Genomic DNA, 16,234 nt, shown 5'->3' with positions numbered 1-16,234 from the left:
TTGTTTTCAATATAGTGTACATGTGATGTCCTAAACAAGTCTCAACTATAAAATGACACTTTTAAACTTTTCACATCGATCTATTTTATTCCATGCTCGAATTGGTATAAATGCCTTATGAAAGATGAAACTTTAACCTTAAATTTAAATAATTACATACATGAGTATGGTTAAAAATAAAATTGCATAAAATATTAGTTAAGTGAATATTGATCAATGACTAATTAATTAATTAGTTTAAATTGTTAATATTGCATAAAAGTTCCAACAATTCTATTGCGTTTTTAAGGAAAAACTAAAAATTAAGGTTGTGTTAGCTGCTTCTTTTGTCTCAATTGCATTAGCTTGTGTTTATATGAGCATGAATTTATATTAGCATTTTTTTTTTTTTTCACAATTTTATAGTTTTTCTTGGTTTTTGAATAGACTTTTCATTTTGAGAAAGGTTATGCGAGCCGATTTAGACAAGAACTTTTTTTACATATAAATATTTTTTTCTTCGGCGGCTAAAATACAAATTAGTGACTGTGCGACTGTGCGTAGTGATGGTGGCACGACACGAGGATTTGAGATTTACTGTCGTAAGTTATTAAAAATCTAAGTCAATTTTTACATAAGTTGTTTGCCTTGACTGTCCTGGTAATCAAATTACGGGTTCTTACATGGAATTTTTCTATTTGCTTGTACCACTTTACTTTTTCTGTCAGAAAACAAATACTGGTATATTGAAAATCATTTTACACATGAAGGCTTAGCCTAAGTGAAGCTCTAAAAATTATATATGAGGTTGGAGGTTCGACCCTATATCAAATGTTAATTGTACGCCATATATATATATCGGATTTTTGAATGAATTTCAATTTTGAAAATTTAGTGTTTTTATGTGTGTTTCGGTGAGTTTGGTATGTAATAGTTTGGGCTAATAATCACCCACGGCCCCTGACTTTAGGGGTACCTTACGACAAACCCCCTGATAAAAAAAAAACGATCAGTAAACCCCCTGATCTTTGTGGCGGCGCCACCTAAACCCCCTAAGCCCCAAATATGACGAAAATACCCCTGGCGCAGTCTTTTTCAGTCAACTGTCATACTTCAAAAAAAAAGAAAAAAAAATCTGACGGCGCCACGTCAGCAAAATTTTATAAAAAATTAAAACACCTAAAATACCCCTATATTTAATTTAGAAAAAGACAAAAAAAAAAAACAAATCAACCCACTAACCATTTGATTAACTAAAATAATTAAACCAACCATCAATACCGCCGCAGCCCAACCACTGCCGGAAAATTTTCCGGTCATCTTCTCCGAGATGACCGGAAAATTTTCCGGTCACTGTCCTCGCCGGATCTGTTCCAAGAACAGATCCATCGTCGGATCTGTTCTTGGAACAGATCCGGCGATCTGTTCTTCGCCGGATCTGTTCAACAGTGCAGGTGAAACTCCATATTTTACAGGCGTTTGTGAATGGCTTGATCTTGATACTTGGGTATCTCCATTTGTCTTTTTTGCATCGTCACTTACTGACATGCACATAAAGGAATGCTTGTCATCATTTATAAACACAGATGTATCACTCGTTGGGCACAGTTCCAGAAATTTGCATAAAGAAATCCTGCAACACAAAGTATCAAGATTAAATCTAAAATAGTAGTAATTCCAGTAATCACTTCAGGAACAGCCGTAATTATTACAAGATAAACAGACCGCCGGATCGCCGGATCTGTTCTTTGGAAGAACAGATTCGGTTCTGTTCAAAAGATCCGGTGATGGATCTGTTCCAAAAACAGATCCGACGATGGATCTGTTTTTGGAACAGATCCGGCGAGGATGGTGACCGGAAAATTTCCGGTCATCTCGGAGAAGATGACCGGAAATTTTTCCGGCGGTGGTCAGGTGGCGGGTTGGTCGGGTAGCGGTGGTTGGGTCGTTTGTGGTTTGGTTGATTGAATGGTTTGGGTTTGATAGAGTTGGGTTGAGTAATTTTTGTCTTTTTTAATTAAATATGGGGGTATTTTAGGTGTTTTAATTTTTTTATGAAATTTTGCTGACGTGGCAGCTGACGTGGCGCCGTCAGATTTTTTTTCTTTTTTTTTGAAGTATGACAGTTGACTAAAAAAGACTGCGCCAGGGGTATTTTCGTCATATTTGGGGCTTAGGGGGTTTAGGTGGCGCCGCCACAAAGATCAGGGGGTTTACTGATCGTTTTTTTTTATCAGGGGGTTTGTCGTAAGGTACCCCTAAAGTCAGGGGCCGTGGGTGATTATTAGCCAATAGTTTGATGGTTCAGTTTTGTTATTTTTAAATCGACTTCTGGTTAGATAATACAACTTAGTGTTTATTCGGATTTTAAAATTAATATTTTTGATAAATCAAAATCCATGTCTAATCGTTGAAGTATGCTTGGAGCATCCCCAATGATATTTTTTTAAAATAAAGAGCATTTTTTATAAAATAAAAAGCATCTTAAAGATAAAGAGCGATATTTAAAATTTTACTCTAATGAACTCTTTAATATCAGTTTTTTATTGTATATAATTTTAAAAATTAATAATAAAATAAAAGTATTAAATAATAATTATATTAAATTAATTGTCTCTCTAATATTAAATTTTATTTTATTTTATTTTCATAAAAAATATTAATAAAATATTAAATATTAATAAAATAATTTTTTTATTTAATTTTTTATTCATTTTTTATTTAATTTTTTTACTAAAAGTAAAAATATAATATTTAAAAGTAAAAATAACCAACTTATTTTTAAAATTTAAAATTTTACTATTTGAAAAATGAAGTAGAGAGTGAGAATGACTCTCTACATGTGGAGAGCCATTCTCACTCTCTACTCTAAATATAAAGAATAGAGAGTGTATTGGAGTTCTAATTTATTGTCAAATTCTTTAATTTAAAGTGTTTGACAATTTTAAAAAGTACATTGAAAATGCTCTTACAATGGAGCAATGCTACAAATATAAAATTTAAAGGTATATATAGTGTTAGAAAAAATTTCATCACTTAAATTTTTACTGTTTATGATCAATGTTAAGATTTCAATGTTTAGATTTTGTTGTTTGTTTTTGTTAGATTCATCAATTTTTGAATATCTTAGATCATTTAAATTGTGATGTATTTCAATAATTATTTTAATATAATTAATTTTTGATAAAGAAAAATATGTTTACATTAACCCAGAAACAGTGCCAAATTCAAAACTATAAATGTCGTATCATTAGATGTGAAAGCAGCTGAATACCAAGCTTTACTCTTTACTTATGAGTTTCTTGATATTTTATACTCCTCTAAAATAATAATTGTTTGAATAAAATAAATATAACTAATTTAATTAATTTTTTTTTTTATATATATATATATGAACAAAGGATCACTTTAGCCCCTGAACTTGGCACAAAGTATCAAAAACGTCAAAATTAGCAAAACGGGATCACTTTTACCCTGAACTTGTCAAAATTGGTACAAAAACCACCCTCCCCACTCTCACCTAAGAGAGTGAGATACACTCTCCAGCCCTAGGTGGTTTTTAAAGGCAAAAAGCTTAAAATGATCCTAACTTTATTAACTCATTTTAAATTAATACCAAATAATTAAAAAAAATACAAATAAATCCTTTTCATTTTAAAACATTATATATCAAATTAATGTTAATTAAAAACATAGAGGACCATTTTGTAATTTTTACAAAAAAAATTATTATTTTTTTAAAAAAAGAATTACCTCCGGCGAGGAGGAGCAGCTCCTCCTCGCCTGAGAAGAGGAGCAGTGCTCCTCTTCTCAGGCGAGGAGGAACTGCTCCTCCTCGCCTGCTCCGCGCCTGAGGATTGCTCCTCAGGCTGAGGAGCAAGGAGCAGATCTGCTCCTCGAAAAAACGAGGAGCAGATCTGCTCCTCGTTAACGACCCACCGCGCGGTGGGTCGTTCAAAACAGACCCACCGGTGGGTCTGTTGTTAACAGACCCACCGGAGGGTCTGTTATTAACAGATCCGACGTCGGGTCTGCTGCAAACAGACCCGACGTCGGGTCTGAAGTTCACAGACCCTCCGGTGGGTCTGTTAACAACAGACCCACCGTCGAGTCTGTGTTTACAGACCCGGCGGTGGGTCTGTTGTTAACAGACCCACCGGAGGGTCTGTTGGTGGGTTTGTAACAACAGACCCACCGGCGGCGGGTCAAGAACAGACCCGCCGGTGGGTCTGTTTTTGAAGAACAGACCCGCCGGTGGGTCTGTTCTCCTTCAACGGATTGGCCGGAAATTTTTCCGGCCAATCTGTTGAAGGGATTAAAAAAATTTGAAAATTTTGCTATTAGGGAAAAGATTCAAAAAGATCCCTGATGTTATTTACTTTAATTAAAATTTAATTAGAATTAATTAGTATTTAAGTGTGATTAATTAGAGTTAATTATAATTTTTAGTAAACTCACTCTCCAATTAAGTGCCACGTCAGCACCGAGGGGGATTTTGAGCCGGTTTTGCCAAGTTCAGGGTAAAAGTGATCCGGTTTTCGCAATTTGGACGTTTTTGATACTTTGTGCCAAGTTCAGGGGGTAAAGTGATCCTTTGTTCATATATATATATATATAATTTATTCTTTTATATTTTTTAAATTGTTAATAACATATTAATAGTTTCATTTGACTAACAATTTGTATGGTGCCTTTTGCAATTATTAATATACTAGTCGTAAGCCCGCGCATTTGCCCGAACTCAAATTAATATTTAATTAAAGTAATTTAATTAATATTACATATTTTTATTAAATATTTTTTGTAATCTATAAAACTAATAAAAATATTAAATCTCGCCAAAATTTATTTTATCAAATTTGATTTTGGTCTAAATTAGTTTTAACAATTGATAGTTATATAATATTCAAGTAATTTCACTAAATAATAATGATATATTTTAAATTTTATAAAACTAAAGATTTTGTCAATTATAAAGAATCTATTGGAAATGCTCTAAGATAAGTACATAAACTGAAATGTATACACTTTTCATGGGTAATTGATCCTGACCATCATTGAACTTTTGAGTTTTTCATTTCAGTCACTAAACTATTTTTCTTTTCATTTTGGTCATTGAACTTTCATTTTTTTTCATTTTGGTATTTCAGACCAAAAATGCTTAGGTGGCAGCCGGAAATTGACATGTGACAACCGGATTTTATAAGTTTTACTTTGAAAATATATTATACATACATAATTTTACTTTGAAAATGAATTTTTCGATCAAATAATGCATATATGGCAAGTTTTTAGGTTAAAAAAAAATTAATTCCGGCTGCCACCTAAATGTTTTTGGCCTGAAAATACCAAAATGAAAAAAAATGAAAGTTCAGTGATCAAAATGAAAAAAAAAATAGTTTAGTGACTGAAATGAAAAAACTCAAAAGTTCAGTGATCTTCAGGATCAATTACCCCACTTTTCATTTTTGCTGTCCTTTTTTTTTTCATTACAGTCTTTTCACCAAATGACTTAATATAATATTTTTTATATATTTTGAGTAAAAGCTTGAATTTCAGAAATCAGAAAACGCACCCGAGCATCTCAACTAGGTTGACACCCTCTTAGCGTTTGCATCACGCTTCTAAAAACCAGAAAATATATTAAAGATAAAGTAAAAAGTTTTACAAAACAAACCAAAACAACTAGCAGAATCTATAAGATGTCTGCCTACTAAAATCCTGATAAATTACAGAATTACAAAAATTTGGCACAGAAGACCACCAAATATAAGATGCCGCTGTAGCTCCGTGTTTTGCAAGTAAGTCGGCAACATTCGTGGAAGAAAATTAACCCACAACCTTAGTAAAATATTGTGTAGCGTTTATACCACATGAGTTGTAGTTCATTGGTATCTAATATAAGCTAATTTTTATTAAAATAAAAAAAATCATGTATAAAGATATATTATTTAAATTTGAAAGTCTTTCTTTTAATATAGTACAAGAAAACGCAGATACATAATAATGAAAACAATAAATTAGAACGAAGTAAATTGGCTAATGATCACATATGGCCTCTGATTTTTGGATCTGTAATCAATAGACCCTCTAAATCTATTTTTAATGAAGAACATACATCGATCTGTTCTTCGAAGGAAGAACAGATCGAAGAACACGGCCTAAAACAATTCCGGTTGTTGAGATGGCAGTGGGCTGGTGGTGGCCGGAGAACGGTGATGGCGGTGGGTGACGGTTAGGGGTTGACTGGTTCGGTTGGATTTATAGGTTGAGTTTGATTGAGTTGGATTTTTTTTTAAAAAAAGTTAATTGAATTTTGAGATATTTTAGGCATTTTTAATTTATGGTGAGATGTCAGCTGACATATGATATGGGAACAGGTTTTGTTGGCTCTGACATGAAAAAAAATTGCCGCCATGTTATCATTTTTTAAAAAAATTACTGATTGTTAATCTCAGGGAGTCTAGTAAACGCCGCCAAAAAAATCAAAGGGTTTAGTAATCGTTTTTAAACATCAGAGGGTTTAGTGATCATAGACCCAAAATTTGGGGATCATGAGTGATTAGCCGAGTAAATTAGAATTGGGTTGGGTGTAAGGCCCATGAAAAATCCAGGTAACAGGTTACAAGCCCACAACTAAAATTTGAGCGTCAAAACTGCGTCACTCCAGTAACTATCTCTGCAACAGCAACTTCACAATCTTATCCTTTCCTAAATGAAACCCAAATCCAAACACACTTATTCAAAGGCCGATGATTCAACCTTCTTCTCGAATTGGAAACACAATAACAACAACAAAAACGGCGGTGGAAATCAATTCCCGGTAACTGAATTCCTCCAAGAAAACTACCGTAAGTTTGAGGATAATGTATCGGGTCCTGGAGCTGGTTTAGGTGTTGGATGTGGTGTCGGGTTGGGTTTGGGTTTGGTTGGTGGAGTTGGGTATGATGGGTGGCCTTGGAACTGTTTTCAGTAGGGGTGGGCATGGACCGGTTAACCGGTCCATGAGGGTAATTTGTAAACCGGTCCATTGTAATACGGTTTTTAAAATTAAAAACCTAAACCTAAAATTTTAAACGGTTAACCGGTAAATTGGTTAACCATAAAAAACGGTTCGGTTTTTCGGTTTTGCGGTTTTTAACCATATAACCATTAGAAAAATTAAAGACAAAAAAAGATATATTTTTAATTCTATTTAATTTTTTAGCAAACAAAAAAAAACTATAGAAATTCAAATTATATTAAAAAAATATAAATCTAAACTATCTTATAAATAGTTAAATCAATGCAAATATTTAAAACTATTATTATTTACAAATAATTTATGAGTAATATTAAAGCTAGGTTTGTATTTTTTGAATTGTTTGTAGTGTTGTTCACGTCCACTTTCTACTATTTATAGACTTAAATATTCCTATTTTTGTTAAGTAAATATTTTAATAAGGAAAACAAATTTCTTTTACAATATTTTCATATATAAAATCTCCTAAAATATATAAATATTCCTAAATAAAATATATGTCAATATATTTTTATATTTAGATTTTATTGTGTATATTATAAAATTAATATTATTTTATAGATCATAAAATATATCTTATTAATTATTAAAAATATATGAATATATATATAAACCGGTTAACCGGTTAACCACGGTTTTTAGAAATCCAAAACCTAAACCTAAACCATTAACCATGAAAACTAAAAATCAAAACCTAAACCTAAACCGTTGGACCGGTTAACCGCATTTTCCGGTTCGGTTTTCCGGTTTCGGTTCGGTTAATCGGTTTGACCGGTTTTTTTGCCCACCCCTAGTTTTCAGTTAGTGTTTGGAGTTGGTATGGGTTGTGGTGTTGGGGTTGGATTCGGATACGGTCGTGGACTCGGGTATGGTCGTAGCTTGGGTTCGTTGAGGTCTGATTTGTTTGATGATAGGAAGTCAAATTCTAAAAAGAATAAAAGGATTCTACATTGATTATTAATTACCTTTGTTGTTGTTTTTTTTGGAAATTTAATATGAATCGGGTTTTTCGTTTCAGTATTTTCCATACGTAATTCAACTATTTTTCCGGGTTTTTTTTCCTGCATTATGAAATTAAACACCAAGTTAAGTGCAAATTAAAATGCTGGCGGAAATAATGTAATTTATACAATAACAAGGGAATAATGTGTTAGAAACCAAAATGTAGCAGCATTAAATTCCAAGAAAATTGAAAATTAGTACTAGCTAGCTATACTTCATGTCATATCCAACTCATCGCATTACTATTGTTCTGTTGAAAGAAATTAATAGTCTCATTGGATTCAGAAGAATTGATATGAAGAGGAACATCATAAATATACGGAAACTCCGGAAAAGTTAGAATCGATTGCATAGTTGGATCGTTGTAGCTCAGCCAAGGATTAGCATTATTAACCATCGAATTGTTCGAGTTCCATAATGCAGGATCAAAGTAGACAGGTTCATGTAATTGTGGAAACTGAGTCTCACTTGTTGATGCAATATTATTATTGTGAACCATTGAATAGTCCCAATTCCAATCGTTGTGCTGCTCATGAACCTCAACAGTTTCGACAAAGTTTTGATTTCCCGGAAACAATTTCAATTCCTGGCCGTTTCCAACCTGACACGCACCAGTAACCATTCCAAGCTGGCTATAATTCATCAGTATTCGGATTTTCTCGTCAGCAACTTTAATTTTATCTTCCAATTTACAAAGAAACTGCTGTAATTCATGCTCCGAGCACTCATTCATCCAATCAATCCATTCAGGCCGCCTTTTCTCGCACGAATTAGTAAAATCATCAGGAATCTTTTCAGAATTGTCAGAAACATACAAGAATGATCTCTTTTCTTGCTCTTTTCTTTGGTACTGTCTGATTATGTTCTTAACTTGTTGTGAATCAACAGGCCATGTCTCTGGCTCGACATGTTCGTTTCGTTGTTTCGGATCGAAGACGATGACACATAAATCAACACCACAAAGAGTTGCTAATTCATATCCTTTCTTTAACAAGTTTTGCTTTCTTTTATTATAAGAAATCTTTAAAGATTTCTCCCTCTTAATTAACTCCTTCCTCTGTTTATCCCGGTCCATTTCCTTGTCTAAAAAAAAAGAATATGATTATTTAGTTTCTCTTTGAATCTTAAAACAAACAACACAAGGCTTTAAATAGGAAGGAGAGTTAATTGAAATGAAGAAGTGATGTTTCCTTAACTAATATGGAAACAAGATTGTTTGGATTAATGGGAGGATCTTCTTCCATGTTCACTTGGACCCATTTATTAATTATTGTTAACGGAAAAAGAGCTTGGATAGCAAGTTTTTGATTGAGAGAATCTTTTAGGCTGGGTTGAAATATAAATCAAAATTAATTTCGTGGAAATTTGGATTAATAATGGCCAATTATATACAATTAAAAGAATCAGTTAAAAGGTTTCACAAAAAAAAATCAGTTCAAAAAAATTAAGAATTATTGTGAACTTTCAATAAATTTCTTACAGTTTTTAACTTTTTACAATTTAAGGTTAATTGCAAAAAAAAAATGAAATTTATTGTGTTTTGTAAATTTAACAAGAATTTTCAACTTTAGCATTTTAAAACACAGACTATTATTTTTTATAATTCGGAACACCGAAAAATTTCTTAGTGAAAGAATATTGATGGGACATCTGATATACATTATTTCGGCATTCACATATCTTTTAACGAAAAATTGTTCGGTCAAATTTAAATTTATAAGTCGTGTTAAAATTAAAAAATTGGGCAGCTAAAATCATAATTCTTTAAAACATCTAATGTCCTCTTAAATTTTTGCTGCTATTGTAGTCGATTGTCATTACAACTAGGGTATGCCTCAATTGGTTCGAGCTGAACTAAATTAACTAAAATCGAATTCCTTCAATTTTTTTTAACCAAACCATAACCAAATATATACAGATCACATTATAATTTAGTTAATTTGATCAGTTCGGTTAATTCAAATATTTCAAACTGAAAACCAAACCAAATTAACAAACTTTTGAGAATTTATAACCATAGTCGAACCAAGTTAACCAAAAATCGGAATTTCATTATGGTTTAATTGATTAATTTGGGTATATCTGATTACAAACACACCCCTACAGAACTTGTACAATCATCACGACTAATAACTAGATAATGAGCTACATCTTTAATAATCATCTATCACATTCTTTTATAAAAAAAAGCATAATCAGAATCTCGGTGTAAAAAAGGAATAAGGATTAGTTTGAATGTGGAGGCTTAAAAGGTGCCGTCTCATAATTGAGACCCGTTCAGGACTCATGGACCATGTACCCAAAAAAAAAAAAAAGAATCTCAGTGTAACGATAACAACTTTTGGATAAGATTAGATCAAACTGAAAACAATGGCAGGCTATCATATACATATTTACCTTCTTCTCACTCTTGTTCAGGTCAATGACAGGAGTCTAAAGCAATATTATAAACATCTTTAAGTTTTACATGACTGCTGAAAGTTACCTGGGTCCGTGTTCTATGTCTACCGTTTCTGTTGGCAAATTAGAGGCATCGGCCAAATGTAGCCCCAAAAATCCATTACTTTCATCTTCATTCTCAACTCGAGCCTCCGCTGTCTCTGAATTTATCAGGTTAATAGCACCGGATGCTTGTGCGCTTCCATGTAACTCCTCCAGTACTCGAAAATAAGCATAAGGACCCCAACCTACAAAAGAAAGGATCATAAACTCAAATTAGCAAGTGATATAATTCAACTGTGATAATGCGACAAGAATCAAGACCATTCAAAAATAAAACAAACAAAATGTTTTCAGACAGCTTAACGATATATAAGAGCATTTGGAAGCGATTGTTATAAGATTTAGAAAAAATTGTACTTATCAAGTTATCATATGGACGGTTAATCCATTGAAGTAATTCAATTGGTTATAAAAGCTTTCAAGCTTCGAATCTTACAAAAATGTACTTATCATGATTCATACCTTGAGGATGATATGGTGGGGGGAAGAACTGCAAATAGCAAAAAGTAGCAACTACAAGCCCTGCAACTTGCAAAAGACGCCTCTTCAAGAGTCAGAAAGCTAATCTTAATGACATTTAAGAAAAAGAAACAGAAAGAACTAACCTATGAGACCGCCAGCAAAGACATCCTGCCAATGATGCCAATAGTCATCAACTCGAGAAATTCCAACAAGAGAAGCAGCTAATAAAGGAAGAAAGACGATGCACAGTTTTGCAACATGGCCTCTGCGATCAAATACTTGTATTTTTCCTGATAAGTAGAGTGACAGAAAACCCAAACCAGCAAAGGACCCTGAAAAACAAGGAAGCAAATGCCTAAAGAAAGTTAAAAGGGGCAAAAAATTCAAGCAAAACAAACCGAGGGTGACATTTATTCAGTAGATTAGCCGTTATTGAAACCCATAGACTGAAATAATTTATCCTCTTATTCTTATCATTTTCCATGCTTTTTTCATTAAAGAAAAAGCACATGGCAGTAGACTTACAGGAAGTATGCCCGCTTGGAAAACTCTTGTGCCCTTCCTTTATGACATTTTTATCACCATTACATATAACATTTCCCAATTGATCATAAACCTTAGAAATGATTAGTGTTAGCTTTAGAAATATTAATGTACTAAGTAGCAGCAAGTCAATAGAAGCGTACATCTTTTCCATCGGGAAAACAGCGCCAAAAGAAATCAGGTCTAGGCCGACCAACTGCATTTTTTATCGATTCAGTAATGACAGCTGTCACTAGAATGGAATAGAAGAGGCCTGCACCAATATATGCAAAGCATGCATTAGTTAAATATGTAATGAGATTTGGAACAGCTCATTGTGTAATGGAGAATTTTATGAAAACAGCAGAAACCAAAAGAAATTATCACCTAGTATGGCGTGATGGAGATCATATACGTCTCTCCTACGAAAATATATAACGAGGAAAATCACCATAGGCAAAACAATGGTATATAACTAAGATCCAACAAAAAGAAACTCATCAATGTCTTTGCTTACATGCTTATCTAAAACTTACGAATTTAGTTTAAAGAAAGAGCTGATATGAAAGGAAACTTACTGGAATGGACCAAACAGGCACTGTATTACTTTTCAATGGATACCTAAGATCTGTCATCATATCCTTGCCAACATACCGATAAAAAGGATGAATAACGTTTAGGATGATTACAATCCCAATAAGAAGAATGAAAATTATCCAATCATGCATGTGTGTCCTTGCAACGGCAATTCCATGGGACCTTGCAGTATGTGAACCAAGTTGAACCTCCTTCATCTTGTACTGCATGAACCAAACATGCCACAATTTACAAATATTAGATACAGAAGTATACTAACAATCAGACTTACGTTCTGCATGATTAAATACAACCCCCGGCATTAACTAAACACGTTTCTCAGAAAAAAATGGAAGTAACATTACTTTGTCATTACTGCATATGGGTGTCAGAAGGGACATAAATTTACTTTTTAATGCATAGGAAACTCTGTCTGAGACACAGTAAATCATCATCTGAACAAACGATACAGGAAACGAGAATAGTTAAACCAAGTTGAGCATTGCAGAAGATGACCAGGCAAAGACATGGCAGCAGATATAATTTATAAAACAATGTTTCAGATCAAGAAAGCTAACAGGTGATACAGAAGATCCATCTATGAGTGAGCTATAAATAAACAAGCCAACAGAATAGCTAAGAATTCATCCGTCAAACTACATGTCATCAGACTATTCAGCTGAAAATAGTATCTGTGGCTAGCCCGTGGAGTAGAGTAGTAAGACAAATCATGCACCCATGTCATAAATCCCACCTGCAAATCCCTCCAGAATTGGAAATAGCGGAAACAAACGCATGAGCAAAAGATAGAATTTATTCATCAACTAGCAATGCTCGGGATTTGAATTGATGATAAGCAGCCATGCTCCGCCTATAAATTTCTAATACAAAATAAGAAACTTGGAGTTCAGCACTTATTTGTAGAACTAGAACGAACATTACAAACCTAGGACGCTCATGAACCATTATGCAAAGTCAAACCAATATAGAAGCCTTCAGGGAGCCACCAATACTCCTCAAACAAGAGTTTTGTTGTAATGCAAAAATCATAAGAGTTAGAATATACCTCTTCGTTCTTTTGTATTAGTGCAAGGTCAAGAGATGAAAATGACTGGTCAGTATTTGCAGTAACCTCCAGCCTCTTAGTTGAAGCAGCCTATTAACCCCAACAAAAGACTATTCAGGGAAAGCCAATACTAGGAATAGCACTCCAAATTCAGTATTGAAGCTCAGAAAAAAATCAAAGCATTAATATGACTTATTGATGACTGGAAAGTCTTAGCAAACTTTTAAGTTAAGGACTTCATTGACTGGTTGCATAGCAATCTCAAAATATTGGTGTCATATCAGATCAAATTCCTCCTAGGATGCAAGAGGCGGAGATAGTGGCAAGTTCATGATGGTGTGGATATGTAGCATTATGCACTGTGCAATGACAGAAATGCTAATTTCATGGTTCATTAATCTGCAAAATTTAGGTACCCGAAAAGCAGTGGTTCTTGATTAATAGCTGCCATGAAATCCTAGTAAGATGCTACTATGGATTCTTCCCACAGTTAAAGTACAACCAGACATGTACAGAGAAAGGTTTAAATTATTTTACCACTCCTATCAAACACAGTTGAACACCTTCTCAACCTGAAAGGTCAAACCATTGGAAATCATAGAAGGAAGGCTTAATGGCGTAAAAAAACATAAACTTTAGCGTGTTTTGCAAATTTAACATAAACTTTCAATTTTGGCAAATTAATACACAAACTTGTGATTTTTTGCAATTTTAGCACCGATCAATTTTCCTTCAAAAAAAGTAGAGAAAAATGCTGATGTGGACGCCGGAATAGTGGTTATTCCGGTGTACACATCAGCATTTTCTTCACGAAAAATTGATCTGTGCTAAAATTGCCAAAAATCAAAAGTTTGTGTATTAATTTGCCAAAATTGAAAGTTTACGTTAAATTTGCAAAACACGCTAAAGTTTGTGATTTTTTACGCAATTAAGCCTAGAAGGAATGATAAAGTTTCCTTTTCAAAATAAAAGAATGCATTTACATGTTCAATCTTGACATAGATAAAAAAATGCCAATGTTCATCTATAAATTTGACTTATTTGATTATTTATGAGTTCATTCCACCATCATAATGATATGCAAAAATACAATCTGAGAAAACTAAATTAAGCTTTGAACAAACAAGATCACAGGTCAAAAGTGAAACCTATAGCTAGTTAACCATGTAGCCTATGCCGTCCTCTCGGCTGCAGTTATATGTCATAAGTTGATAATTCGGTAACTAAATTGTAATTATAGAGCTATTCCTCATATGCCTCCACTGGTTATACAGTTTCTTTCCAGGAGTGCCTGGAACATCTTTCCGGGTTCAAAACATCGATTTGATAACAGCTTAATTATTGATCCCCCTGTGCCCTTCACATCCCCATATATTAAATTGAGCAATTTCTCAAACTAAAATAGTTAATTGCGCAGAGTTTGCACCAGACTGATAAACGGGAAGGGACGGTTCAAGTACATTGCATTGACAACTAACAAAAAGGCCATGACCTGAATATCAGATCGCGTAGAGAAGTGAAAGCTAACTTGTCCAGATCACCAAACTTAGACCTCAATATCTTGTTTTTACAAGTATAAATCCGACTTTCAGTGCTAGAGTTGTATTTCATTTACATTTTGGCCATCTTGTTGAAATTGCAACTTGTAGAGGATTGAATTCAACGGAGATCTAGTATGACTAGCCTTTCACAGTAATGCCTCAAAAATCTTTTCTTGTATGTAGCACATTGACAAAAACAATACTAAAATATCAATCAGTTCGACTTTAATTAAAGAGTTCAACACATATCCGATAGAGGGAAGTAAAGATTCACAGTCTATCTACAAAATCCACGATAAACCCACATCAAGGCTCCAGAATAAACAGTGATTCTAACTCTCATAGCATAATACAAGAAGTACAATTTTAGCATTAAAAATTTAAACTTTATCCACAGATAATACAAACCCTTGTATCCCATGTGCCCAACACAGTAAAAGACTATATTGAAAATTAAAACTTTACCCACAGATAATACAAACCCTTGTATCCCATGTGCCCAACTTCACAGTAAAAGACTTATGACAAAAAGAAAAAAGAAAAAAACCCACTAACCTGAAAGATGGGAGTGAAGCAGGAGAAAGATCCAAAATTGTACCAAGGCATTATATGATGTAATCAGGCAAAAGGGTATATCTATTTTTAGCTTTTAGTGGCGATCCATAACATACAAGAAATTAAAGAAATGGCAGAGGAACGTTCCTTTCTATGAGCTCTAAGGTTCATCAGAGTACAAGTAGAAACAAAATCTCACCCACCACATGAAAATGAAATCGGATAGAATGATAAAAAGATACAAACAGTAGTTTTATAGCCAAAAAGGTCAACTTTACAGAATAAAAAGGAGAAGGAGAAGAGTTGGATTACCTGTGTAATCTTTCTCGGCTTCTTCTTGACTTGTTCTGCTTTATTATTTGACAGTCAACAACTGGTGGGACTCTTTTTTTCTTTTTTAACTCTCAAACCCAAGTCATAACAATTTCATTACCATCTACTGAACTATCGCTCAGTTGTTTTTAAACAGTGAATTTTATGTTTTCTTTTTTATAATTAGGGTAAGGGAGAGAATTCGTGGGAGAAATCGATCCCACAATCAAGCAGAGTGCTAGAGACTAGAGTGCTGCCCAACATAAAAAGTTTTTTTTTCGCTTAAAAATTTACAATTCATAATATTTAATATATATAATTTGAATCCATAATGTTTTTATTTGATTTTATTCTTTTATACATAATATCGTTAGGAGTAATTAAAATTACCATTACCCAGCTAATTAGGGCAAAACATGAAGAGAAAGTATTCCGTTCTGAGTTTGTTTATTCATTTTTAAAATTTGTAATGTCTTCAAAAGAATATTTTTATATTATTGGCATATATTTCTAGCTTTTATTCTTAACATTAATAATTTTATTATATAGATTAATGTGTAAAAGTAATAAAACTTGTATATGACTACTATATGTCTTATGATTAAAGATATTTGCGATTTTTTGCTTATATGAGTTTTTTCAATACCTCAATGTTGGGATTAGTTACTAGTTCTAATTTGATATAAATTTATATTT

General features: G+C 33.1%; 3 protein-coding genes across 7 annotated transcripts; 1 reads left to right on the top strand and 2 right to left on the bottom strand.

The window, feature by feature from the left end:
• Positions 1–6,609: 6,609 nt before the first annotated feature.
• On the top strand, positions 6,610–8,017 carry LOC126678582 (uncharacterized). Its single transcript, XM_050373477.2, has 2 exons — positions 6,610–6,952; positions 7,802–8,017. The coding sequence occupies exons 1-2, from the start codon at positions 6,695–6,697 to the stop codon at positions 7,952–7,954; spliced, it is 411 nt and encodes a 136-aa protein (XP_050229434.1). The 5' UTR covers positions 6,610–6,694; the 3' UTR covers positions 7,955–8,017.
• A 64-nt stretch (positions 8,018–8,081) lies between these two features.
• On the bottom strand, positions 8,082–9,364 carry LOC126676623 (agamous-like MADS-box protein AGL11). Its single transcript, XM_050370859.2, has one exon. It carries the CDS (start codon positions 9,075–9,077, stop codon positions 8,223–8,225), a length of 855 nt encoding a protein of 284 aa, XP_050226816.1. The 5' UTR covers positions 9,078–9,364; the 3' UTR covers positions 8,082–8,222.
• Positions 9,365–10,328: 964 nt separating this feature from the next.
• On the bottom strand, positions 10,329–15,762 carry LOC126678028 (putative lipid phosphate phosphatase 3, chloroplastic). Of its 5 annotated transcripts, none has more exons than XM_056105460.1 (9): positions 15,539–15,761; positions 13,131–13,220; positions 12,067–12,288; positions 11,876–11,963; positions 11,653–11,762; positions 11,492–11,582; positions 11,110–11,298; positions 10,967–11,026; positions 10,329–10,689 (listed from the first exon to the last, which is right to left on the bottom strand). In XM_056105460.1, exons 3-9 carry the CDS (start codon positions 12,280–12,282, stop codon positions 10,484–10,486), a joined length of 960 nt encoding a protein of 319 aa, XP_055961435.1. In that variant the 5' UTR covers positions 12,283–12,288; positions 13,131–13,220; positions 15,539–15,761; the 3' UTR covers positions 10,329–10,483. The 5 variants fall into 5 exon arrangements, with proteins under 5 accessions (XP_055961435.1, XP_050228841.1, XP_050228843.1 ...); XM_050372884.2 differs by lacking the exon at positions 15,539–15,761 and adding an exon at positions 15,227–15,529; XM_050372886.2 differs by lacking the exon at positions 13,131–13,220 and having other exon boundaries at positions 15,539–15,762.
• Positions 15,763–16,234: the final 472 nt, after the last annotated feature.

This window comes from Mercurialis annua, linkage group LG4 (genome assembly GCF_937616625.2).
Source record: "Mercurialis annua linkage group LG4, ddMerAnnu1.2, whole genome shotgun sequence".
Lineage (NCBI taxonomy): Eukaryota > Viridiplantae > Streptophyta > Magnoliopsida > Malpighiales > Euphorbiaceae > Mercurialis > Mercurialis annua.
This window is presented reverse-complemented; position numbering and strand designations above follow the sequence as displayed.

What these genes read in the sequence shown, in the direction of transcription:
- LOC126676623 (XM_050370859.2), bottom strand. Translation starts at nt 9,077, where the DNA reads ATGGACCGGGATAAACAGAGGAAGGAGTTAATTAAGAGGGAGAAATCT.
- LOC126678028 (XM_050372884.2), bottom strand. Translation starts at nt 15,277, where the DNA reads ATGCCTTGGTACAATTTTGGATCTTTCTCCTGCTTCACTCCCATCTTT. An exon ending in TCTCCATCACGCCATACTAG is followed by an intron (nt 11,763 to 11,875) that starts GTGATAATTTCT and finishes ATATTGGTGCAG; the next exon opens with GCCTCTTCTATTCCATTCTA. An exon ending in TCCAAGCGGGCATACTTCCT is followed by an intron (nt 11,299 to 11,491) that starts GTAAGTCTACTG and finishes CTTGTTTTTCAG; the next exon opens with GGTCCTTTGCTGGTTTGGGT.
- LOC126678582 (XM_050373477.2), top strand. Translation starts at nt 6,695, where the DNA reads ATGAAACCCAAATCCAAACACACTTATTCAAAGGCCGATGATTCAACC. An exon ending in GGCCTTGGAACTGTTTTCAG is followed by an intron (nt 6,953 to 7,801) that starts TAGGGGTGGGCA and finishes CCTAGTTTTCAG; the next exon opens with TTAGTGTTTGGAGTTGGTAT.